The 25845-nt window shown below is 43.1% G+C and overlaps 1 protein-coding gene across 1 annotated transcript; it reads right to left on the minus strand.

The window, feature by feature from the left end:
- Positions 1-1337: 1337 nt before the first annotated feature.
- LOC5577720 (activating molecule in BECN1-regulated autophagy protein 1) lies at positions 1338-17197 on the minus strand. The gene is made up of 10 exons (XM_001656629.2): positions 16906-17197; positions 16744-16805; positions 16591-16661; positions 7394-7506; positions 6870-7334; positions 6606-6814; positions 2092-2315; positions 1899-2009; positions 1547-1789; positions 1338-1487 (listed from the first exon to the last, which is right to left on the minus strand). Exons 1-10 carry the CDS (start codon positions 17053-17055, stop codon positions 1351-1353), a joined length of 1785 nt encoding a protein of 594 aa, XP_001656679.2. The 5' UTR covers positions 17056-17197; the 3' UTR covers positions 1338-1350.
- Positions 17198-25845: the final 8648 nt, after the last annotated feature.

The raw sequence follows: 25845 nt of genomic DNA on the forward strand, positions 1-25845 counted from the left end.
CGCCTTTATGATCCCATGGTTATCTATGCAAGCAGGGAGGCCATGCTAGGGTTGACATAGTCCTTTATGGGGTACTATGTTCAGAGCCGGATCGGCGCAGGTCAGGTAATGGCATCTGAGTCTACTCCCGCCCAGTTGGAACAACAAGGCGACGGATTTGGAACGTACTCTAAGGCCTGCCACGGTTTTACGGGACGGGAGCAGCCTGCGCCATTAACCCACTCGCCGTTTCGGGCCAGTGTCACCCGACCCTACTAAGGGAGTAGAATGTCGCCGCTGTCAGCCTCAAAGCATATTATCCAGTACATATACCGTTACTTGTCCTTAGTCGTGCGCTGCCAGTATACATAATTGGGGCCGTACTGACGTTGGTCCCAATGTGCTCGAAGCACTCCTACTCGTAGTTTCATGCCTTCCCAAGTAACCAATTAGCACGTTATTTCGCCCTTCGTGCTAATATAAGGCTATTATAGAGCTAACATGCCCTATATTAGCCGTATAACAGCCCTATAAGCCCAAAAAGGCGAATTAGCGGGCTAGTGGTTACTTGGGTTGTCCGTTTGTATCGCGACCAGTATGCCATAATCAGGATCTTACTGGCATTAATCCTGATGTGCCGGTTGGCACTCCTGTTAGTTTGGGCTAGGGTGCTTTGGTACTTTAAGCGGCACCGGTCGCGTTGACAGAGTTGCATTCGGATTTTAGTGTTTTTTTTTTGAAGGTTCATCAAAGCCCACTGTGAACTCCACCACATCCTGGGCAACTCCCCAACTCGCAGAGGTCCTTGTGGGGAGTCCGTTAAGCCCCTGGACTTTCGTCCTTGCTGCCCCGAAGGGTTCGTATGGAATGAAAAGGCGGAAACCAAGGCAGTAGAAGAATTTGTCTCATCGGAACAACGAACGATGGGGAACTGCTAAAGCAAAACTGCTGGGAAGAATGGTATTGGAGCGGAACATATTAAAATCGGTCTGAACAGGTTGGTCCCTTGTCTGCACTGATTGATAGTCAAGGTCTGGGATGCAGAACTGGTACCGGAGGAGTGGAAGTCATCATATTGCCACAGACAAACAGACGTAACACTTAGAACAAATCTTAATCAAAATCATAGTCACGAAGACATGTACGCCCAATGCTATAATCGGTGTGTTTGGCCGACGGTCCAACAGATGGCGGTAGTGTGTAAACGTCAAACACGAACGAAAACGATACGAGCGCTGCGGGTGGCGGATCGGCCACCTACCATATTTTTGAATCGACCGTTAAAAAGGTGGTCGATGGACAACGATGAGAGTGTGACGTCTGTTTGTCTGTGATATTGCTAATGAGAAACGCAATAGTCTCAGTTGAAGGTTACCTGCATATTTGAATAAATTTTGATTTCAGTCCTAGGAAAAATCCATATCCCGGCAACGTGGCCCACTTGATGCAGTTAATTTCCTTATAGTTAGTGGATTCTTTTGGCAGACATAATTTCAAACCGACACGATCTGTAAACAAAGTGTTGGGATTAAATATCCTGCAAACCACCTAACAAAGCCACGCTTACCGTTTGGTAACGATGTATCGGCATCGCGACTCTCGGAGCCATTGAGATCAAAGCGGAAATCGACACCGATCTTCCATCGGGTATCCTTATCCAGGATGTAGGCAAATTTCAGTCGCTTTTTGCATCGCAATCCAATTACGATATACTTACCCGAGGGTGAGAAGGAAAGCGATACGAAATTCGCCGTGAAACGGAACACAAACACGCATTCTCCGAAATTCGCTGGACATAAACTACGCACCTCTGTGAGATGAGAGAAAGCAAAGATTGATAACGATTTATATTTACACAAACGCGACGTGGTAAATTCCAGAAAATTAATTGCGTTAATCATAATTCTAATCATACATACCCATTTCATGGACCGCCTTGCTGTGAACAGATGCAATGAACTGCTCGCATTGCGATATGGAAACATTCGAGTCATTGTTGATTGAGCATATAGAGATGATATTTTTCCAGTCTGAAGGACAATAATTCGTCATTCGGTGGTGTGAATAAATATTTGCTGTCGTTTGATAATGATCGTCCGTATAGAGATTTACCTTCTTTGAAATCCGGGGCCGCTGATGTTGCACGGAAATCTCTCAGATCCCAGGCTTGTAGAACGAATTGATTTTTGTGCGGCGTGCTTCGAGTTATAATGCAACTATCTATGTGGTACTCCAATTTCAGCCATTCCTCGAAGGGCAGTTTGTGGCCGTAGTCGAAATATAGTTTGAAAATTTTGTACAAAATATTTTTCACCAACGACAAATCGAAGATGTACCTGAAAGCATAACGGAATTATTTTGAATTTAAATGCAAGGATTTATACTTCAAGGATTTTTCAAAGGAAACCTTCACATCTTACTTAGAAACAAAAATACGTTTCTTAACCATAGATATTAACCTATCTACATATTGCGTAGAATGTATAATGCAGTAATCTGTAGTAATGTGGGGTCTTTCATAATATTAGTTTCTAAGATAACAGGGTGCCACAAATGGCAGTGTCATCTTGTTATTAAAAATCGGGTCATTATTATAATAGGTGAGAAGCATCATGAAGGGTGATATTGAGCCGAGAAAAGAAGATGTCGCATTTGGGTTCTTACTCCTTATTTTTACAAGACCAATATGAGCTAGGCACATACTACTAATTAGAATCTCTGATCTCAGTCGGTAGAAAACTCGTAGTGGTAAAATACCTTATCATGCGGAATTTATTGAAATTCAATGAGATTTTTAAAATTTCGTAGAGTTGCACAAACTACTTGAGGCATTTTGGGACATGTTTTTGGATGCAATTTTTTTCCCGAATTCTAGTAAATAGTCTTGGATATATTTCAGAAGACTTCGGTGGAATTGCTGGCAGATTCAAATTTAAAAAGCAAAAAAGCTTAGGAATCTAAGAATTCGTTTGCAGAAGAATTTCTGTAAAATTAAACCCTTCTCCAACGAGATTTGCAGCCCGAGGCTGGCTCATCTCGGCGATTCGAAATGTCAAAAATAGGCTATATTTATCCAATAGATTGATTTTCACGTATTGTAAACCGTGATAATGAAAGGTTATGACCACTAGTTATTTTACTGAAATCTGATGCTAGAATAAAGACGTATCTCTGCACAAATATCTAATGCTTCCAAAGAAACGATAGAAGCAAAGTTGGTTGGAAGGAAACCGACTCACGTTTTTTCTAGGCGACATGAATAGCGCCGCTCTGGTGAGTCAAAAGCCAACTAATATGCAACGTTCTCGTAGTGACCACCAGATGTTAAAGTGTTCGTTTATGACATTCACGCTTGGAAAAAGGTACACAGCTCAAACGAGGATGTCCGTTATTGCCAATCATCTCTAAGTGGCATAAAATGTGATAAAAAGAAGAAAGAAAAAAGAACATGAGCATGTTTAGTATGTATAGAAATTACTCAAATTTTGTGTTGGTCCAGAAGAGCCTGATGTTATGTAAGTCTTACTCGTTTCTGTGTAACATTTTTTGGTTGTTATGATTTCTTCCACTTTTCGTATTTTGATTGCACGATGATTAAAATTTAGGTGAATATAACGGTTACACGCTTTTTAACTCAACAGATGGCAGTAGTGTTACTTGAATAGCGTGTCGTCGGCAACATATATGGCAAAATAAAGAGTCAATCATCTTTTTACTTTTAACCATCTTTGATAAAGGGCAACATGTGCATAATCTCGTAGGTAGCAGGAAATCTTATATGCTCGGGCACTGTTTGTTGAAAATTCATAATTTTAAAAGTACATTACTGTTGGCGTGAATTTTACTAATTGAAGGATCTACGATTGAACAAGATGAAAAAACATGTGTGGCTCATTAGACCGTCGAAATTTGTTTTTGAAAGCTATAACTTTTTTTGTAAAAATATGCATAAATATTTAGGTGTTCTCTATGCCCGGACACTAAATTCAGTTAACTCGTACAAGTGAACCAATTGATGAAAATTCAAACCAATACATACAATAAAGATATTACATGTGTTATGAAGCATATAAATTGATTAGTGTTTTAAGCACTTTTATCGACAAAAGTGCTCCAGAGGTCCATAATCAAGCTTAAAACTTTCATATCAATGTCTGGCCCATAAAAGCCATATCTAATTTCAAAATCTGTGAAAACAGGAACATCATATTCTGTGTAACCTAATAACTTCCCAATAGGTATTGTATTATTGTGTTAAACTTTCGAAATTACTCTTGGTTTCTGAAAAACCGCTAGTGTTTGGGCATAGATGCTGTCCAGCCATACAGGACTCTACCCTACTTGAAACTTGTATCTGTTTCTGTTCGGGATGAACCACTGCGACCAGTTTTCTTTGATCTTTTGTGGTATACCCGTGTCCTTTGTTTAGTGCATGTCGTTCTACTCCATTACTATTGAGAAATAATGAAGTAAGGTACCGTGGGGCAAGTGGGTAATGGAATTTGCATAGTTGAGATTCTTCAAATTCTAGAGACTTTAAATTGAAACAAATGAGGTCGTGTATATTTTTTAGCTCGACTTCCACCAAATATAAGCAGCATGCTAAAATTGATTTTTATGAAAAATTGAAGAAAAAAATACAGAATTTTTTTTTTGAAAATGTCTTTACTTTTCACTTGCCCCAAAAGTGGGGCAAGTGAAAAGTTTACCGTTTTGAACAATAAATTCAAAAACAAACAGTTATATTCACGATTTCTATTAGCTTTAACATTTATTAAGGCTTCCCAATGAACAATGACATAAGTAACATGCAAAAAAAAAGAAAATGTTATTCTATTCACTTGAATTTTCTTCTGTTCAGTTATGTTAGTTGAAATGATTCGACAACATTATAACTGCAATATTTCCAATGTTAGTTCTTACATTATAGGACAGCAATTGCATTTCTGCTCTGTAGAATTTCAACCGCTCGTTATTTGTTTTTAAGAAAGTCGGATAACTCTTCGGGAGAAATCAAACGGAATCCTTCAATAACGTATTTAGAATCTTTTTATGTGGATAGACCTATACCCCATTTTTATGTTTTAAACTAGCTTTACAAAGACATTCCACGAGATTTCCGTGTGTTCTCTAATATTGCAACTTTTCAGTCAACGTCTTCCTTTTAATTGGCTGCCCGAGGTAGACATATTAATATTGTAATGTTTTGCAACATCTTTTAGAGAAATTCCATGATTTCTAATAGCGTTTAACGCTTGAGTATAGTTTCTTGAATTATCAGCACGTTATGTTTTTCTATGATAATTGCGAACCATGTTTACTTATGGCTACTTAAAGAGAAAACACAAATTCATTCTCTAATGATAAACTTTTCACTTGCCTCACCTGATAAGAAAATTGACGGTGTTTAGATTTAGTTATTTTTAGGTCTACGTCGAATTAATTCTAAAACTTTTTTTATTGCAGTTTAAAACTGTCACAGAGGACAACTAAAAAGTGGTACAGGAAATTATTTTCCGCAACTTTTTTCCACTGAAAATATTAAAATAAGATTGTACGCCGCCAACATGTTATGGAGTAACAGTAGACAGGTTAACAATTTTTCGCTCTATTATACAATAATGGCTGAAAAATCTCAGAAATCTCTTACCTATCGTTATGTTCTCAATGGCCTCAAAGGTTTACGCATGAGTTTAAAACGTTAATTCACATATTCAGTAAAATATATCAATTGTTTTCACTTGCCCCGCGGTACCTTAGTCGTTTTTTATACAAATATCATTCTTTACCATTTTGCATAGAGCCTCTTTAGAAAAAGATACCGCTATTTATACCTTTTGGAGAAAACAGTTTGTTACCATTAAACGCTCAAAAGCGCGCCCTTTAATCAGGTTCGGCCACTAAGCTGGTTGAATGATACTGATTTTGACCATGCATCGGTACTCTAGCGTATCAAATTATTGCTTCTACTTATAAGGTTCAAAGTCGTTTTTTGAAACTGTGAACAGGTTTCATCCCATGAAACATTTAGATTCCTTGAAACAAAATCTTATTTTAGAAGTTAAGAGGTCTGCTACTCCACTGATTCGGAATCGTTTCCCTCCTAGATATCGAAAGATAAACTCTTGAACTCGGAAAGAAATTGTCTCATGAGTTGAAACCAACCTCAGATGCTGATTGAGCCATTTTTTCACATCGACCTCCTCATTATCTAGGACAAATAGGTGGGTCTTAGTGCCTTGTTACTCTCTTACACTCTTCCGACCCTAACTTATAAATATTCACAAGAACAGATACAACAAGAGTACAATATGGTAGATCTTACCCCGTAACGCACCTCGAAAAGGTGATCTACCCGCGTTACGGGCCAATGAAACTTGAAACTTGTATGCTCTATTATGTTGCCAAACCATCTCATTTGCTGTCAAATAATTCAAATATTGATTAATTTTCAAAATGCAATTAATGCAAGTTTAGTACCCGAATTACGCAATAATAGTTATTTTTCTAGAAATGCGGGACATTTTTAAGATTGGAGTAGAATGTGGGACAATTTACGGGGCAGTTTACAGCGCCAACCAACTGATTGCAGACAATATAGTAAAACAATAAAATTCGTTACTTACCTAATATATCCGCTATACATCTGTTCCACATAGTTGGAGCACACCTGCTCGAAATAACGCATGGGAAGTGTACAGAACTGTTCAATATACTCGTGCTCAACGCTTCCATCACTTTCCGGAAGTAACCTAAAGACGGATCGTTCCACCGTTTCCAGAATACTGTCTATTCGACGATTCAATATAGTAAGCGTATTGTTGAGATAGGATTTCTGAAAACATAGTCTATAATAAGACAAATCACGAGTGAAGAATCAAATAACTTACTGTGCATTCCGCATCTGACTTGATACTATTGTAGCACCTAAGCTCCTTCGTTTTGCCTATAATTATTTTCAACAGATGGTTCCACAGATAGAACTGCTTCTTGAACTCGGCATTGAAACTGTTTCCTATAGTACATCCATGTTCCAACGAATCAAGCATATAGTTCACCGTTCTGAGGAACGACGCCATGAGGTACTGAGGCTCGACGCTGGTCAGATTTTTCCCTATCGAGGCCGACGAGAACAGAAGGGTCTGTGAGATACCCGTTATCAGCATGGAGTTGCTAGTAATTCGAAGAAAACGGCATTTGGAATCGCTGAATGTTGTCCCGGTGCTCATGATGGAGTTATTCTTCCAATCCCAAAACGTTACTTCACTCCCACTGGCAAGCACCAGATAGTTATCTATGGGATGGAAGCACAGCGAAGCGATCGGTTCCGGTTCCTCCAACCATGCAGATTCTTTCTGGAAATTAGAATATCTATTCATGAATCAATGAACAAATCGATATAGAACATTCTTACTCCATCTGCGTATACAAATACTTTCCCACCTAGTGTCCCAAATGCGATTATTGCCGGATTGGACGGGTGAAATGCCAGTGTCCATACAGATCTTTCATTCGTGTGATATTCCGCTGGAAAACAATAAGATTAATATTAAAGTGTGTTGGCTTGATCACTTTTCACATGCTGAAAGAGACACATTTTGCATAACTTTTTTGTTTCTTGTTTCTCAGAACTTCCCGATAAATTCTTATAGTGCATGGTCTGTAGAAAGGTTCAAATGGTTGTGGAGTTATTCCGCTTTGTCTTGGAGCACCCAAATCAGCCAAATCATTTATTCAACGGATCAAGATCCCGATAAGCTAGAAACTAACTGGTCTTGTGTTTATATTTATCAGCATTTTTGGAAAATTTGCTGTGCTGACTGAAGTTTTTAATAACGTTTTATTTTCAATACAATACTTTTCACTTTATCAGCCATAAAAACAACTGGCTGCATTTGACGTTTCGTGACAGCGGAATTTAGGCTGCATATGACGTTGATATTTTTCCTCTTCGCGAGTCTCTCTCAGTTTATAACCATCGATTAAGTTTTTTGGACGTTCAATTTGAGCTTTATTACGTTTAACCACTTGTTGAATAATTTTATATTGTCTCTAAATTGTTCTTATTGCAATCTTTTCATCTCTCTCTTTGCGTCAAAAATAACTGTATTATCTGTAAATAAATTAATATCACAAAGCTTAATTTCTTCATATCATTTTTACAAAATAAATGGAATCGGCTCTGAAAATCCGTGCAAAAACAGAATTGGGTGTATAAAGTACTCATTTAAACATGATGAGTAGCGTCACCTGATAGGAAAATTCTAAATCAAACTGTGTTCCGGATGCCCTTGTCTTTCTGAACAATTTTGCCGAGGACTCGAACTTTCTATCATATCTGGTTTACAATATAAAATTTGTTCAAATGTTTGATTAAGGGGATTCCCCAGTACCGGACAGCACCCAACACTCGACATTGTGGATAAATTCAGAAATCATGATCCAATTAAGATGTTGTATTGGAAGAAAACAAAGCTATTATGAAGAGTAATGTTTGCGTGGAATAAAACAGCCTTGAAATATGCATGCCTCTTTGTAAAAGTAGAGATGTTTGAAAATCGTTAAAAAGTAGACGTATCGCCTTAAATAAACCTAATTAATTTTTTTTTGATTGTGGCAAAATAGTTTGGAACACGCAAGCATGATCGAATATAATCATAATTTGAAAGTGTTTACGCAAGTTCAGATGGAATCAATGAATTAAGATTAGAATAGTCAGACTGTAGTGTAACCGTTGTTATGCACTCAGTCACTCAGTACTGTTACCGCCAAAACTTAATATTGTGTGCAACAAGCTTCCAGGTCACTGAACTCATCAGAATTGCTTTTAGAAATAGTTCAGAACAATTAGTCTGTACAGCAAGATCATATAAAAGACCAAAGTTGAGTACATTACAGTTAATAACCGATCAATCCCGGTCAACCAGTCAGTGATTTTCGATAGCGATCGATATAGATTCGTTTTGAACCGTTAGCGATCGCCATCGTTGGTCAAAGATCTATAAAGAATTATGAAGACTGGTTGGTCGGGATAGTTAACACTTCAGTCGTCGCGCTGTTGTATTTTGTACAACAGTGGTGAAAAAACCTCGCTTTTCGTACACAGCTTCAGCGTGGTGGTTCTGACGGTGACAAACCGCGCGACGACTGAAGGGTTAATGTAGTTAGTCCGTACGTGTTCAGTTTGTAATAGTCCAGAAATACAGTGATCGTTCAAAGTTTATGTGAACAGTTTACAGTACAGAACAGTCAATCGAAATACAGTCAGAATACTAGTTGAAGCTAAGTTGGCAATAAATAGCCGTATTAATACAGAAGACTTTGTGTACCAGTTCTCCGTCAAATAAACGTTGTGTTGTAGTTCAGCAATTTCGTGTGCCAATTCTGCTACAATTCCGATTATCACCGCGACCATGAATGAAAGGTGTCCGACAAGATTCCGACTACCACACAGACGCTCTTATGTGCGTTAACAGAAAGTACGAATGTATTTTGTACAAATTTACAGAAATCGAGCCATTTCCAGATTGTGTCCGGTATTTGAAGCCACCTTTTATAATTGGCCAATTTAGTACTAGAATACGCACCCAGAAAGGTGATAAGCTCTTTGAGCTCAAAAGAGATCCGTCGATCAAGAGTTCGGCCTGCCAGGAACTCGTCGCGAAGTCGCTGGGCAATGAGGCAAGTATCAGAGCCTTATCCCAGGAGGCAGTGATCGAATGTAGAAAACTGGACGAGATCACAATAGAAGGCAACGTGAGGGGTGCACTGTTGTCTCAATGCAGTTTGGAAGAAGCACCGCAGTCCAACCGGCTGAGGAAAGCGTAAGGGGGTATGCAAATAGCGACAATCCGATTACCAGTCGCAGCAACCAAAAAACTCGTCGAGGCTGGTAAGGTTAAGGTGGGATGGTCGGTCTGCCCGCTGAAACTGATCCCTCGGGAGACAATGCGGTGGAGAGATGCTTCAGATGCATGGATTTCGGCCACCGGACAATAAACTGCAAAGGCCCAGACAGGTCCGAACACTGCAGGAAATGTGGTGAAAAAGATCATGTTGGCAGGGACTTTTGAAGACACCTAGGTGTAATGCGGAGGATGGTAACGCCCCTACGACGAGTGCTCCAAATATCAAAAGGCAGGGCAGTAATGATGATGAAGATGACGCAGGTGAACCTAAATCATTCCGATAACGGCAATTGAGTAGCAGACATAGCAGAAACGATGGCAGTCCAAGTAATGGGTCGATTCCCTATCCAAGAAGTAGTCGAACGTTCATACGAGGGTTTCGTGATCGTTAAAATTAACGAAATCTTCGTGTGCAGCTGTTACGCCCCCCGAGGTGGACACTAGAGCAGTACACTCAGATGTTGGATGTGTTAACCGACAAGCTGATCGGTCGAACGCCGGTTATCATCGGAGGAGACTTCAATGCTTGGGCCGTGTAGTGGGGTAGCAGACTGACCAACGCGAGGGGATACAGTTTGCTGGAATCTTTGGCGAAGTTCGACGTAAGGCTGTGCAACGACGATCTTGCTAGCACATTTCGCAAAGACGGTAGAGAATCCATCATCGGCGTGATTATTTGCAGCCCGTCGCTGATCACCAATACGAACGGGAGAGTTAGCGTAGAATACACCCACAGTGACCATCAAGCGATTAACTACTGCGTTGGCCAGATAAGTGTTGAAGCATGTGCATTGTAGTCACCTTGCAATCCAGAATACTGAAGATCTCAATCATAGTAGTCATTATATATTAATGTCAGAAATATATCCATTCCTTCCATTACCGTTAGCCTAGCTACACGCATTTTCCTTTATTCTAAGAGGAGGAGTTTGAATCTGCTGCCGAATCGTCGTTCGGAGACCAGGAGGCGGAAGTCACCATCACACCAAGGCGTTCGGAACGAATTACCAAGGGAATCTCTCCACTTCGTTATCAAGAAATCACCGACGCGGTCGTTGGTAATTTGCAAGATGAGCCTCTTTCGTACACGGAAGCTGTCAGTGGTACCGAGCGCAATCAGTGGGTTGCTGCGATGCAGGAAGAATTGAACTCTCTGGCGGAGAATCTGACGTGACTGAGCTACCACCCGGAAGAAAAGCCATCGGTTGCCGCTGGATTTACAAACGCAAGACGAACGAACATGGTGAAATTGTACGCTACAAGGCTAGATTAGTGGCCCAAGGTTTTTCCCAGCGCTATGGCTAGGGGCCCCGATAGCCGTAGCGGTAAACGCGCAGCTATTCAGCATGACCAAGTTGAGGGTCGTGGGTTCGAATCCCACTGGTCGAGGATCTCTTCGGGTTGGAAATTTTCTCGACTTCCCAGGGCATAGAGTATCTTCGTACCTGCCACACGATATACACATGCAAAAAATGGTCATTGGCATAGTGCGCTGACAGTCCAACGTATAGCGGTAATCCCTAGTGGGGTATTGCTGAACAATATCACGGTTGGCACATCACATCCCGAAATGAACGTACTTAAACCAACACGAACTAACTTGAAGATTTTAAAATGAGTACATAAACTTTTCTTCAAACAAAATAAAACTTCAAATAGGACTTCAAAAAACTGACGCTGCAGAAAATTTTTGCTTCCATTCTGGCCTATTTGTACGGTAAGTTGCAAGAAACCATATACATGAAGGTACCTCCAGGAATCGAACAACCCAGTTCCAACACAGTTTACCGATTGAGAAGAAGCTTGTATGGCCTCAAGCAAGCTGGTCGTGTTTGGAATAAAAGCTGGATGAAGTACTTCGGATAATGGGATTCGTTGCGTCTACGGCGGATCCATGTTTGTACAAAAGAGTTACGAAGAAGAGGTACACGTTCATCGCAGTTTATGTGGACGACATGGTAATCGCGGGCAGCAGCGAAACCGAATTTCAAAAAATTATGGCTACTTTGGAGAAGAAGTTCAAAATGTCGAGGAAATCTGAAATTGTTCCTGGGAATGCATGTGGAGTTCAACAATGGCTGTTACATGGTGAGTCAGAAGGCGTATATTTCCAAGCTTGCGGAGAAATTCCTCCTTCAAAATGCCAAGCCGTCAGCAATCCCCATGGACCCAGGATATATCCAACGAAGGAGGAGGAGGACACTACCCAGGAGTGACGAATATCAAAGCCTTATCGGAGCACTATTGTACGTATCTGTGATGACCAGACCAGACATTGCTATCGCTACATCAATCCTTGGGAGAAAAGTGAGCAGACCTTCTTATGCTGATTGGACAGAAGCCAAAAGAGTGTTACGCTATTTGATGACCACCCGGGACCTGCGATTGAATCTAGCAAACAGAACTGTGTGGCGTTATCATCAAGCGAAGCTGAATTCATCGCTTTAGCTGAAGCCTGTCAGGAGTTACTGTGGTTGAAGAAATTACTGGACGATTTTGGTGAAAACAATGAGCCGATCAAGATTATGGAAGATAAACAAAGTTGTATACACCAACTGGAGAACGAAAGAGTTTAGAAACGATCAAAACATATTGATACGAAATACGCATTCACGAAAGATTTGTAGAAAAACAAAGTTATCGACGTAGCCTTTATCAAAAACTAAACTACAAACCTTCAGAGATGCATCTGGATTGAAATTGATCAAGAAAACTACGCTTGTGAAGTTGTGCATATATGTATATAGTATGGCAGAGAAGGAATGGAGAACGTATGTAGGTAGAAGACATTTCGATAAGAAATTTTTCGTCGAAGCACTCCGAGCAGTAAGCAACGCTCCAAACATGGATGCAGGAGAGCTGACAGAAGCGTTGGCGAGAGTGTGTGACGCAACTATGCCGAGAAAATTGGAGCCAAGGAATCAGCGGCGCCCCGCATACTGGTGGAACGAAAGACTCATCACCATCCGTGCAGCCTCCTTGAGAGCCAGAAGACGCGTGCAGAGAGCTAAATCCGAAGCCAGCATGGAAGAGTGTCGACAGGCTGACGATCTACATAGAAGGCAAGAGCGGATTGTCAAAAAGGCAGTTCGAATTCCGTAAAAAGACTTCGACAGTGGATGCTATTCGGGCAGTCATCACGTGTGCGGAGAAAGCGTCCAAGCAGACGAGGTGAAGCAATCGGTACTGCGCAGTGGTAACAATATACGTTAAGCACGCGTTCAACAGTTCCAGTTGAACGCTATCGCCATAGCCCTACACAGAATGCGGGTTCCCGAATATCTGTGTAAAGATCTGCAAAGCTACTTTCACCACCGGGTACTTGTTAACGACACAAACCAGGGACAGATGTCAATTGAAGGCACGGCAGGAGGTCCACAGGGATCTATACTTGGTCCAACACTGTATAACATGATGTATGATGGAGTGCTAACCTTGTCACTGCCGAATGGGGTCGAGATCGTCGGCTTCGCAGATGACGTCGTTCTTGCGATAACTGGCAAGACTGCGGAGGAGGTGGAGACGCTGACGGCGGAATCACGTGGATGACTGGAGTCAAGCTGCAGTTGGCTCATCACAAAACGAAGGTGGTGCTGCTAAGCAACTGCAAGGCGGTTCAGCAGCTCGAGATCAACGTCGGATGACACGCAATCTCATCGAAACCTTGGAGACTATGTCTATGGGGACCAAGAAGCAGTACGAGGCGTCTTCTGGCGACCGTATCATCATCCATAATGAGGTACGGAGTTCCGGCTTGGGCTGCAGCGTTGGGAACCAAACGTAACCGAGAGAATCTGGCAGGTACGTTCCGGCTCATGGCTATACGGTTAGCGAATGCCTACCGCACTATATCGTCGGAGGCAGTGTGCGTTATCGCCGAAATGGTCCCCATCTGCATCACTTTGGCTGAGGACATAGCATGCTACCACCAAAGGGACACGAGGAATGTGTGGAATACCATCGAAATGGATTCAATGGCGAGTTGGCAACAGGAGTGGAATAACTCGGAGAAAGGAAGGTGGACCCACAGGCTCATTCCTAACGTGTCGGTGTGGAGGATCAGAAAACATGGAGAAGTTAACTTTTTCCTGACCCAGTTTCTGTCAGCCCATGGATGCTTCCGGAAATATCTGCACAGGTTCGAACACGCAGAGTCTCTACATTGTCCGGCCTGTCCAAATATCGAGGAGACCTCGGAGTATGTTATATTCGACTGCCCTCGATTCTAGGATATACGAAGCGAGATGATGTCAGAAACCGCAAGGGTCCTAAATTCGGACAACATCGTGCAGAACATGGGCCAGCATGAATGCACTTGGAATGCGGTGAACAGGTGGATAACGCAGATTATGTCGTTGCTGCAAAGGAGATGGCGTGAAGACCAGAGAGCTCCGGGTCGCGGTCGGAGTAGGTTAGATCCTCCGTCGGGGACTAGACCGAGTAGAGCGGGCGTAGCGTAATATCGGTGATAAGTCGTCGGGGCGCCTGCAAACCGGAAGTCATTCTCCAACCGGAATTGCAGAACCGACCCTGGCACTTGGCCGACTAACGTCGAGTCGGAGTAGGCTGAGTCCACCGCCGGGGTCTAGCTGAGTAATTCGAGAAATAGCACCGGCAAATGGTCGTCGGGGCGCCTGTGAACCGGAAGTTTTCCTCCACCGGAATCGTAGGACCGACCTCGGCATCTGTCCGGATAGCATCGATTCGGGAGATATTCCGTCACCGGCGAAATCTTCGTCGGGGTAGGATAGATGCACCACTGGAGACGGGGATACGGGGAGGGGAATGCTTCTTTCGGTCGGCAGGACCGCTACACTACTCTAAGTAGTACGTAGCGTATCACCGGCTTGTGTCTTCGGAACGCCAGTGAACCTGAAGCCATCCTACAACCGGAATCGCTGGACCGACCTCGGCATCCAACTGGCCAACCAGGAGAGCTCGAACAGCAGCAGTGGAGAACGAGTCGTCGTAAAGTAACGAAGTACACAAGAGCGTCCAGAAGAAGTTCAACAGGGCTCTGACGCGAGGCCAGCCCAAGGGAAGTATGCGTCGTCGCACAGAAAGCTGTCCAAAGGCCCGGCGAGATCTTTAACCGCCAATTGGGCAAAACGAGTAGTCGCAGAGACACTGTAGAAATGTAGTGAGTAGCGTTTTTGACGACATTCAGTTCCAACAGCGAACTAGCAGAACAGCTAGAGGCTGAGATTGACGAAGCGCATGAGCACAGAAGTGCACGAGCACAGCCCTCCCAGGATGAAGTTGCGGAGATCCAGGACCAGGAGCAGGAGGGAATGTTTTTTAAGTGGTTAAGCACACCTAACGTGAGTCCCACACCGTGCCATCACACAACAGGCCAGGCTTTTGAAGCTTTTTTATACCTTCTCCTTCTTCTTCTTGGCATTAACTTTCCTACTGGGACAAAGACGGCTTCTCAGCTTAGTGTTCTTACGAGCATTTCCACAGTTATTAACTGAGAGCTTTCTTTGCCTTAGTAGCCATTTTCGCATTCGTATATCGTGTGGCAGGTACGATGATACTCTATGCCCAGGGAAGTCAAGGAAATTTACAATACGAAAAGATCCTGGACCGACCAGGAATCGAACCCAGAGATCTTCAGCATCGATTTGCTTTGTAGCCGCGGACTCTAACCTCCTGGCTAAGGAAGACCCCTATACGAAAGAGCATCCTCCAGAAATTATATTATGAAATGGTGTCATTGATTTAAATGCCAAAAACTGAAGCTTTACGTTAACTGTTATGAGAGTCCTGTACAATGTTTGAGAAACTAATTCTCAGGCAAATTGGTAGCCTTTTTCAAACAAAAGGCTAATGCTCACAGAAAATATTCCGTCTGTATTTCGGTTTCAACGCATTGAAAATTATGTGATAATAACGACCAGAAATTCGTTTGGGCATCTAAGTTATGTAACATTATGCTAAGAAATCTGTGATTTATGTGTGCATGGTTTTGTTAGAACTCTGATTAGGATAAAATTGAAATCCTGTCACAATTAAAAATAGTGATGCGTCGGATAAAGTGATGGAGTGAATTAAAATGCCTCGAAAAAAAAATACTGAGTCTGAAAAAAAGGATTGTGCTACTTTGTCCGAATGTCGTTTCCCCGAATATCATTACTTCGAACGCCAGTTCCCCGAATGATCCGTTTCCCCGAAAAATGTTGCTGTTCAGGAAAGACCAAGTATAGTTTTCAGTGACAGTGTGGTGTACTAAAAAGAAAGATGCAAAATATGGGGATACTGATTATAATTCTCGACCAAATGACGAGGCGGTGAAACTTGGAAGAATCGAAAATTAATCAAAGAAGGGTGACCAAATCGTTTACCACCTTGAAATGTATGAAATGACAAAACTTTTCGAGGAACTGACTTTCGGGAAAAAAGTGGCACAACCTGAAGGTGACCAAGCCACTAAGAAATGACTCGCTACCAGCCTTGAGCTTTAGAAACCATCCATTAAAGATAGAAACTTGTATTAAAATAGTGTCCCAAGTCTCTAGAAAAAGGCCTACAACCAGTTCTGGTGGCAATAAACTGGATATAAAAACTTTTGGGGAAGTTCTGCCATTTTGAACAAAATCCATCTAAAAACAAAAAAGTTAGTGTCTTTTTTGAAAGGCATGCTTGCTGGATGGAGATCAATAGATAGTCAAAGTACCGTAATTCTAGTAATTTCTTTGCTCACCTGTCTTCTTCATCGAACTAACTTGGAAGATATTGACGCTTTTGTTGGTCTGCACCGTTGCGGCGAAGCACCTGTTGTTATCAATTGAAAGTTATTTATATTGTTTAAGGGAAACGTGATTATAACGTGACTATACAACACCACTCTACTTACCCATTGTGGCTTTGTTCTACATTGAATACTGACTCGGTTTCATTGGATAGGTCATCCAGAGGCTGAGGGAAAAACAATCCAGTGCGATTAAATTAAAATTAGGTCAAAGTTCCGTCTTTACCCCGTCGTCGATGAAGGCCGTTGATAAGAAGTAGGAAATACCTGACAAAGATCCTGATTCCGCAACCGCTCCAGAAGCGAATATTCGGCCAGTTCCAGGGCCACCTTTTTGAATGCCTTGGGGTAGATTCGATGAGCCCCGTGTTCCCGTTCGAGTAGTGCAGTCACTATATTGATATTGTTTCTACGCATTGCACTTAATTTAAACTAATAATCTATAGAAAATGCAGCTCCTTTAGCGAATGGCGCAAATTACTGAAATCTGTACAATAAAGAGTTGTTTGTATAAAACCTCACACTCGCACTGTCGGCGCACTTCTGATGAGATTTTGACAGCTGATAATGTTTTTTCTTTTGTTTTGATTTTTCCCGCTTTGAATGAAAGGGGTTGGAGGATTTGGCCGAAAGTGGAGTCGTCAAGAATGGGAACAAACAACTTGGCCGAAAGTATAAGCACGCCGAAAAACGAAATATATAGTCACCGATACAAGCCATTTTCGGTCAATAATTGGCCACCCGTAGTGCTCGCATCTTTTTTTCAGACTATCAGGGCCTGTTCACTAGACTGATGCAAATTTTGAAGTTTTTGCTTCCCTATGCTTAAACGGTGTCAATAGGGTCCTAAAGCCCTGTCCCAATTTTAGTACCAAACGCTTAAGTTTAGGTCAAAAACACTTGTTTACTTAATTTTTAAATGATTTTCGTTAGTTTTACTCCGTTATTTGAGTTGGAAAAATTGCTTAAGTAGTTGCAAAAACTTGCTCTTTCGTATCATTAAATAAAAATACGAATTCATTAAACATTTTAGGACCCAATTATGATGAAAATCATTCTCCTAAAATTTGAAGTGATTTGGAAGAAATTTGGTTGTGCACAGGCCATTTGAAGTTTTGATGGAAAAGACAAACCTTTTGTGTCCAGTCCTCTAACTGCTCGTAATAATCATTTATGAAAAAGTGAACAAACTCTACCCATGTGAAATCTTTCCAGCTACAACTTAGCTCAAGGCCAAATATTGATGGGACGTAAGGATAATTTGTCATCATTGATAACAAAGTCTAAATCATGCTAAGATGATCATTCAATTACTTTCAGAGCAACACTGCTATTTTGCTGTAGAACATAGTACGATAGTACCCTGGATTACTTTGATCTATAAGCCATTTTACGAAGCCTGGTCAAATGACAGGAGACCTGGGATTTTTCAATCATCGGCGTCAGTTTTCGCGATGATGATGGTTGATGACTGTGCGCATTTCTAGCGTAGCTTTTCATCCAGGCGAAAACTTAAATGGAGAAAAATTATTAAAATATTTCTGATCACAAAAGTGCTTTTTTATGTGCAATATGGGTAACAAAGAGGTAGCTGATACAATAACTAGGTGTAATGTTGCAGTAACGAACATTTTTGGATCTCTTTTTTGTCATTTTCTCCATGTCCTCGTTTGGTAAGATGAGGCGTTATTGAAAATCACGCTGGATTTAATCCCAGGTCTCCTGTCAATAGGCATATTCAAATGACGTCTCAAATCAGCTGATCGGGAAGCACTTTGACATTTCTTCTATGAAAATGACAGGCCCGTGTTAGCACCGGTCCTCCACCGTTGTAAACAAATGCATAGACGGATCTGTCACATGAAAAGGCCTATTGACGCCGTAGCGGCGATCAGCTGTTCCGAAACGTCTCGTAAAATGGCTCATTCTACCCGCCAGGAGCACCACGGTTGCCAGCCGAGCAGTTGGTTAAGCATGCTAAATGCAAACCCAGTTTATGATTAAGAATAGCAATTTAACCTTAAGTCCTATCAATATGTGGTCTTTAGCAAAGTTGTGGCTGAAGGGATTTCACATGAGCAAAAGGTTATTTACTTTCCCATAAAATATGATGTCGAAGAGATAAAGGCCTGGACACAAAAAGTTGGCGTTTTCCATATAAACTTCAAATGGCTTGTGCACAGTTGAATTTCTTCAGAATCAATTGAATCTTTGGGAGGAAGCTGTTTACCATAATATAAAATTGTTTAAGTATAGGGGAGCCAACATTTCAAAATTTGCATCACTCTACTGTTCACATATTTAATAATGCAGTAAGGGGTGGGTGGGTGTCCTCAAAATGTAACAGTTCATACAAAATTTGTAGAATATTCATACAAAAAGTGTTATAAGGGGGTGGGTGGGTTTTCTTAACAATTACCGCTTGATTGAGCCATTTTTTTTCCTTGTGATCGTTGCATCGTCAGACTTCCGATCGGCTCTCTGTTTGAAGTCGTCTCGTACCAATAGGGTTCATTCACAAATTTCATAACGCCGAAAATGGCCATTTTTGATACCCACCCACCCCTTCATAACGCTTTTTATATGAACATCTTACAAATTTTGTATGAGCTGTAACATCTTAAGGACACCCACCCACCCCCTTCAGCGTTATGGAATTTGTGAATAAGCCCATAGTCCATTTTACGAGACGTTTTTGAACAGCTGAACGCTCGTTTTATGAATGAAATTGTTACAGTAGGTGGTGTCGTAAAGTGTGAAAGTAACAGCAATATCATCAGTGTTGCCGTTTCGTAAAATGGACTATAGAGTGCAGAACCACTTGGGGGCACTTCAATGATTCACTTGGGCATGGGGGGTTTTTCACGGCCGAATTTTCTGAAACTTTGCAATAAGGCTGATACAAATATTAAATTTCTTTTATGTCCGAGACCACTTGGAAGGTTCGAGGGAGGGGGGAATAAAAATAAATAAGGAACAAAAAAATAAAAATGAAAAAAAAGTTATTTTTTTCGAATTTTTATTTTTAACGATAGTTGTTGAACTTTTTTCAAACGTCCTCTGGATCATTATTTTACTTGTTTTTTACTTTAAAAATTGAAAAAACCTAACTGATGTCAAATAAATCATGAATATTTTTTTTCTCCCCTTCAAAATCTTCGGATTTGATGACATAAAAGAAAATTAATATTTGTATCAGCCTAAGGAGCACATCAGTGCAACGCATGTTGGGGCCAAATATAAACTTTGTAGCTTCAAAAGCTCTTCGGGGAAGACCACGAATACGCTGGCTGTACGCAGTGGAAGAGGACCTGGCGACCCTAAACGTTCGGGGCAACTGGAGAAGTTTAACCCAAGACCGACAAAGATGGAGCTCTACAATACGCCCGGAAATGGCATGACCAAAGACAAATTAAAGACCTCCATGTCCCTTGCAGTTGCCAAAATTTTTTGGCTCATAAGATAATCTAGAATGCCGCGAAAAGTGTACTGCGATCTGTCAAACTTGGGTACCTTTTGTACTACCAAGGGACCTAATGCAAAACTAGAAGCGGTACCGAATCTGAGCCTGAGTGTGACGGATCTGGCATGACGCTACGCTGTAGCCATCAATGTATCAAGGTAGGTAGCTTTAAAAAAACCTCACTGCCGAAGTGAATCAAAAGTGCCAAGAATATGATCCGGCTTCCTATAATGTATAGTTATGAACCAGATATTATTAGCATTTTGCTGAGAAAATCACAAAATCAGAAGCACAAAATTTGTAGAAATTTTTGGCTGTCCTTAAAATGGATAAAATCGAAAAAATGATTGCAGTATCCGTTAAAATTAAATTAATCTGTAACCACACCACGCTAAAAAACTGAATTTAAAATGCGACGAGTTGAGACGCGTCGTAAATAAGTCACTGGCGCGATCCAGTTTGGTGGCGGTGTGACAATACGAAATAGATTTAAGGCTGGTTTGCTACTGACAAGAAAAGGGAACGCCTATCTCGTTGCGTGGAAAATTTCTTCACTTAAATAGTCCAGAAACTCACAGTTTTCTGATCGCAGTACGCAGTTGAAAAGAAATGTCATTTCAAAGGGGGCTTTGTTGGAGTATGCAATGGTTGTGCCTCGTAAGCAAAGCGGCAACACTGATGTGTAGAGAATGGCGAATGACACATGCGCCGGTAGGGCAGTCGGCGAGCGCGCCAAATAGCAAAGGAAGAAAGGGAGAATGGAAAGTTTGCCATTCATCCGTAATGTGATGTTCGATCCGTTCAGACGTGTTTATTAAAGCTTTCTCGTTGCGTACAGTAGTCAAGTTGTAGTTGTTTCTTTCCTACCGAAATCCTGGTTCCGCTTCGGTGACCCTGTTTTGCGTTGTGGTGTGTCCACCTCTGCCCAACAGGTTATGGGTGTGGAAATCCAATAATACGACCTTTTCACAACGTACGCTACATCGCCCACCCCTGAAAGGTAACCGAGAGCTGATGACAGCAACATAACTGGTATGTTCATTATTTTTCATTCGTTCAAAGTCCGTTTGCCCATCGCGTGCATTACATTTATTTCCCCCGAATAAAAACCCGTTTGTAAGTGATTCCGCGAGTGTAAAAGCTTCTTTCTGCTGATTCCGAATTCCTGGCGCTTCTCCCGTTCCACTGCTGCCTGATTCTGCCATCAGGTTATGGGCCCAGAGGCCTGGTCGCCACGGAATTCGAGGAAGTGTTCCGGAAAAGTTTTGGCTGGCCGAGCCGCCATTTTTGTTCCGCCGCGTGTGCGAAAAGTTTGGAAGAAGTATCGCGAAGACCGCCGGGCGCCGGCTGTGAGTGTGTTGGTGAGCGGAGTCTGATTTCCTCGCCGCTGATCGTTGAAGAAAAGGGGTAGTGTGCGGCACCGTCAAGAAAAGTTTATTTCGGTTTGCCAAGTGATAAACAGTTTGTGAAAATGGTTGATGCCAGGTTCTCCGTTCCGAAACTGAATGGACAGAACTGGCAGACCTGGAAAGTGCGCGTTGAAATGCTTCTGTGTCGCGAGGATCTGTGGTGTGCCATTGAGGACGATCCTCCAGAAGAAGAAGCTGCCGATGAATACGCGAAGTGGAAGAATGCCGATCGGAAGGCTAAAGCGACGATAGTGCTTTTGTTAGAAGACAGCCAGCTCCCACTGGTGAAGAACAGTGTCACCGCGCGTGATGTGTACAATTCGCTTAAATCGTACCATCAGAAAACGAGCCGATCAGTGCGCGTCTCGCTCCTTAAGAAATTATGTGCTATGAATCTGCCGGAGCGTGGTGATTTGGAGCGACATTTGTGTGATATTGACGAGTTGTTCGATCGGTTGGGCGCCGCGGGCACCGAGCTCGACAAGGACACTAAGATCTGTATGCTCTTGCGAAGCTTGCCGCCGTCGTTCGACGCGATTGTCTCTGCTTTAGATGGTCGTTCCGATGACGACATATCCATGGATGTGGTCAAATCGAAACTCATGGATGAGTACCTCCGGCGTTTGGAGAGGGAAGGCACCTCTGCCAAAACGGAGAAAGCGATGCGTTCCTCCGAAGGTAAGAAATTTAACGAAACGAGAACGTGTCATTTTTGCAAACTGCCGGGCCACTTGCGCCGGAACTGCAGGAAGTTCCTCGCGTCGCAGAGTGCAAATAGTTCGAGGAAGGAGGTGGCAAAAGCGAAGACCGCTACCACACAGGGTGGCGAACGTGAAGTTGCCTTCACAATTCACGAAGAAACCGGTCCGTCTGCCTGGATCATCGATAGCGGTGCGAGTACGCACATGACCGGAGACAAGTCATTCTTCGTTGATCTCCGGGAATCAGCTGGAGGATGGATCACCATGGCGAATGGTGAGAAAACGAAAATTTGCGGTGAAGGTAGTGGTGTGATCGATAGTGTTGACGATGCCGGTGAAAACGTGAAGATCACAATGGCAGAAGTGAAGTATGTGCCGGGTCTCGCGACAAGCTTGATTTCTGTGGGGCGTTTAGCGAAGAAGAACCTGAAAGTGGTCTTTGAAGAAGATTCGTGCAAGATTTGTGATCCGAATGGAACCGTTGTGGCGACCGGAGTTCGCACCGGCGGTTTATATCGGCTGCGCCATGGCCATTCATCGATGAATGCGACAGCTGGTCAACATCTGGAGAACTGCCAGCACCAGTGGCATCGTCGATTGGGCCACCGAGACTGGGCGGCAGCTGAGCGTTTGCTGAAGGAGGAGCTTGCAACAGGAATCAAGGTAAGCAACTGTGGGTTGCGGGTTGTTTGCGAGTGTTGCCTAGAGGGGAAGTCTTCTCGCGCCCCCTTTCCTGTGGTTTCTGAACGAAAATCCACGCAGATACTCGACATCGTCCACACTGACCTTTGTGGGCCGATGAAGAATGAGAGCACGAGTGGTAGCCGCTATGTCATGCATATTATTGATGACTATAGCCGGTTCACCGTGACATACCTATTGAAGACAAAGTCCGAGGCAGCAGGAAATATTAAAGACTATGTTCGCTGGGTCGAGACTCTAACAGGTCGCAAGCCGCGCGTAGTTAGGTCGGATGGCGGTGGCGAATTTGATAATGCCGAGTTGAGACGATTTTACAAGGAAGAGGGCATAAAACCACAATACACTACCGCATATTCCCCACAATCCAACGGTGTTGCTGAGCGGAAGAACCGGTCGATCACCGAGATGGCGACATGCATGTTGATCGACGCGAACCTAGAGAAAAGGTACTGGGGTGAAGCAGTACTCACTGCTACGTACCTGCAGAATCGACTCCCGTCAAGGACAATCGACAAGACGCCCTATGAACTGTGGTGGGGCCGCAAACCAGACCTCAGCAATCTTCGGGTGTTTGGTGCTGAAGCTTTCGTGCATATTCCGGACACCAAGCGTAGCAAATTGGAAAGCAAGGCTCGAAAATTGACCTTCGTTGGATATTCCATGGAGCATAAAGGATACCGCTTCCTCGATCGTGACACGGATCGTATCATTGTCAGTCGAGATGCCCGGTTCATTGAGCTGGGAAATGGATCGTCTGCTACAGAGCATCCTGTTGCTGTTTCGAACCCGGAAAGACGCCGACATGCTGAGGAGATTGAAGTGCTATTGAAGGAAGAGAAGCCTAAGTTCGAAGAAGGAGCAGTACGCGAAGAAGATCCTTTGAGAGTGCTGCCAGGAGAAGAGGCAAGAAATGAAGAAAGTGATGAGAATAGCCAATACGATTCGATGAGTGACATTTCCGAAGAAAGAGTGCAAATCCCAGTTCGTCAGTCTTCCCGCCAAAACCGTGGTGCAATTCCGAAACATTTGAATGACTATGTGCTAGACTTTTCTGTGGGTATTGCTGCGTGTGCGGTTGAGGAGCCGGCGAACGTTAGTGAGGCAAAGCAGAAACGTGAGTGGCGAGATGCAATGAACGATGAACTTGAGTCGCATCGACGAAATGACACTTGGGAACTTGTTGCGTTGCCTGCGGGAAAGAAGACGATAGGCTCCAAGTGGGTGTATAAAGTGAAGAAGGACGAACTGGGACGAGTAGTGAAATACAAGGCAAGAATAGTGGCGCAAGGATATGCGCAGAAGTTCGGAGTGGACTTTAATCAAGTGTTTGCTCCAGTAACGCATCAAGCGACGTTCCGTACATTCTTGGCAGTGGCCGCGAAGCAGAACATGTTTGTTCGGCATGTTGACGTAAAGACGGCCTATCTCAACGGTGAGCTTGATGAAGACCTCTACATGCGCCAACCACCTGGTTACGAGGTGCAGGGACAGGAGGAGTTAGTATGCCATCTTAAACGCAGCATCTACGGCCTGCGACAGGCCGCACGTTGCTGGAATAAGAAGCTGCAAGAAGTGTTGTCGAAGCTTGGATTCCGTTCGTCTAATGCAGACCAGTGTTTGTTTATGAAAAGAGCAGGCAGTCTGAAGATTTTCATTCTCGTCTACGTTGACGACATGCTCGTGGCCTCAACGGATGAGAAGGAAATTCAGCGTATCATCGGAAGCTTGATGAACGAGTTCGAGCTGACAAACCTTGGGAAGGTACGTCACTTCCTTGGTATGGAGGTGCTACGAGATAGCGAAGGCTTCAAGCTGCGTCTTCCAGTTTACATTGACCAACTGATTTCAAAGTTTGGTATGGATCAAGCGAAACCTGCGACCTCCCCGATGGATCCGGGGTTTCTGAAGACTGTGGACACAAGTGAAGAACTGATCGACGCGACCAAGTACCGGAGTTTGGTAGGCGGAATTCTGTATTTGGCTGTTAGTGTCCGACCGGACTTGGCTGTCAGTGCAGCAATTCTCGGCAGAAAGTTCGCCAAACCAAGTGAGCGTGACTGGTCAGCGGCTAAGCGGGTACTTCGTTACTTGAAGGCGACCCGCAACTTTTACCTTCACCTTGGTGGAGGCGAAGATCGAGTTCTGTCTGGTTACACGGATTCTGACTGGGCAGATGACATCGAAACAAGGCGATCAACCTCTGGATTCGTCTTCATGTTTGGAGACGGTGCTATCTCCTGGGCCAGTCGAAGACAATCATGCGTCACACTTTCCTCTATGGAGGCTGAGTATGTGGCGCTCAGCGAAGCCTGCCAAGAGGCTCTTTGGCTGAGGAAGCTTCTACGAGACTTCGACGAAGAGCAACATAATCCAACCGTGCTGCGAGAGGACAACCAAGGTTGTATTTCGTTCGTCACGACTGAAAGAGCGAGTCGTAGGTCGAAACATATCGACACGCGTGAAAGATTCGTTGAAGAGCTGTGTATAACGAAACAGATTATTTTGGAGTATTGCCCGACTGATTCTATGGCGGCAGACGCCTTAACGAAGCCGCTGGGACCTCAAAAGCTGGAACGATTCCGACAAATTCTTGGGGTCAAGGAGTAGCTGCAAAAGGACGTTATATTGAGGAGGAGTGTGGAAATCCAATAATACGACCTTTTCACAACGTACGCTACATCGCCCACCCCTGAAAGGTAACCGAGAGCTGATGACAGCAACATAACTGGTATGTTCATTATTTTTCATTCGTTCAAAGTCCGTTTGCCCATCGCGTGCATTACATTTATTTCCCCCGAATAAAAACCCGTTTGTAAGTGATTCCGCGAGTGTAAAAGCTTCTTTCTGCTGATTCCGAATTCCTGGCGCTTCTCCCGTTCCACTGCTGCCTGATTCTGCCATCAATGGGCCCAGCAGTGCCGAAGGGAAGGTT

This window comes from Aedes aegypti, chromosome 2, assembly GCF_002204515.2.
Source record: "Aedes aegypti strain LVP_AGWG chromosome 2, AaegL5.0 Primary Assembly, whole genome shotgun sequence".
Classification (NCBI taxonomy): domain Eukaryota; kingdom Metazoa; phylum Arthropoda; class Insecta; order Diptera; family Culicidae; genus Aedes; species Aedes aegypti.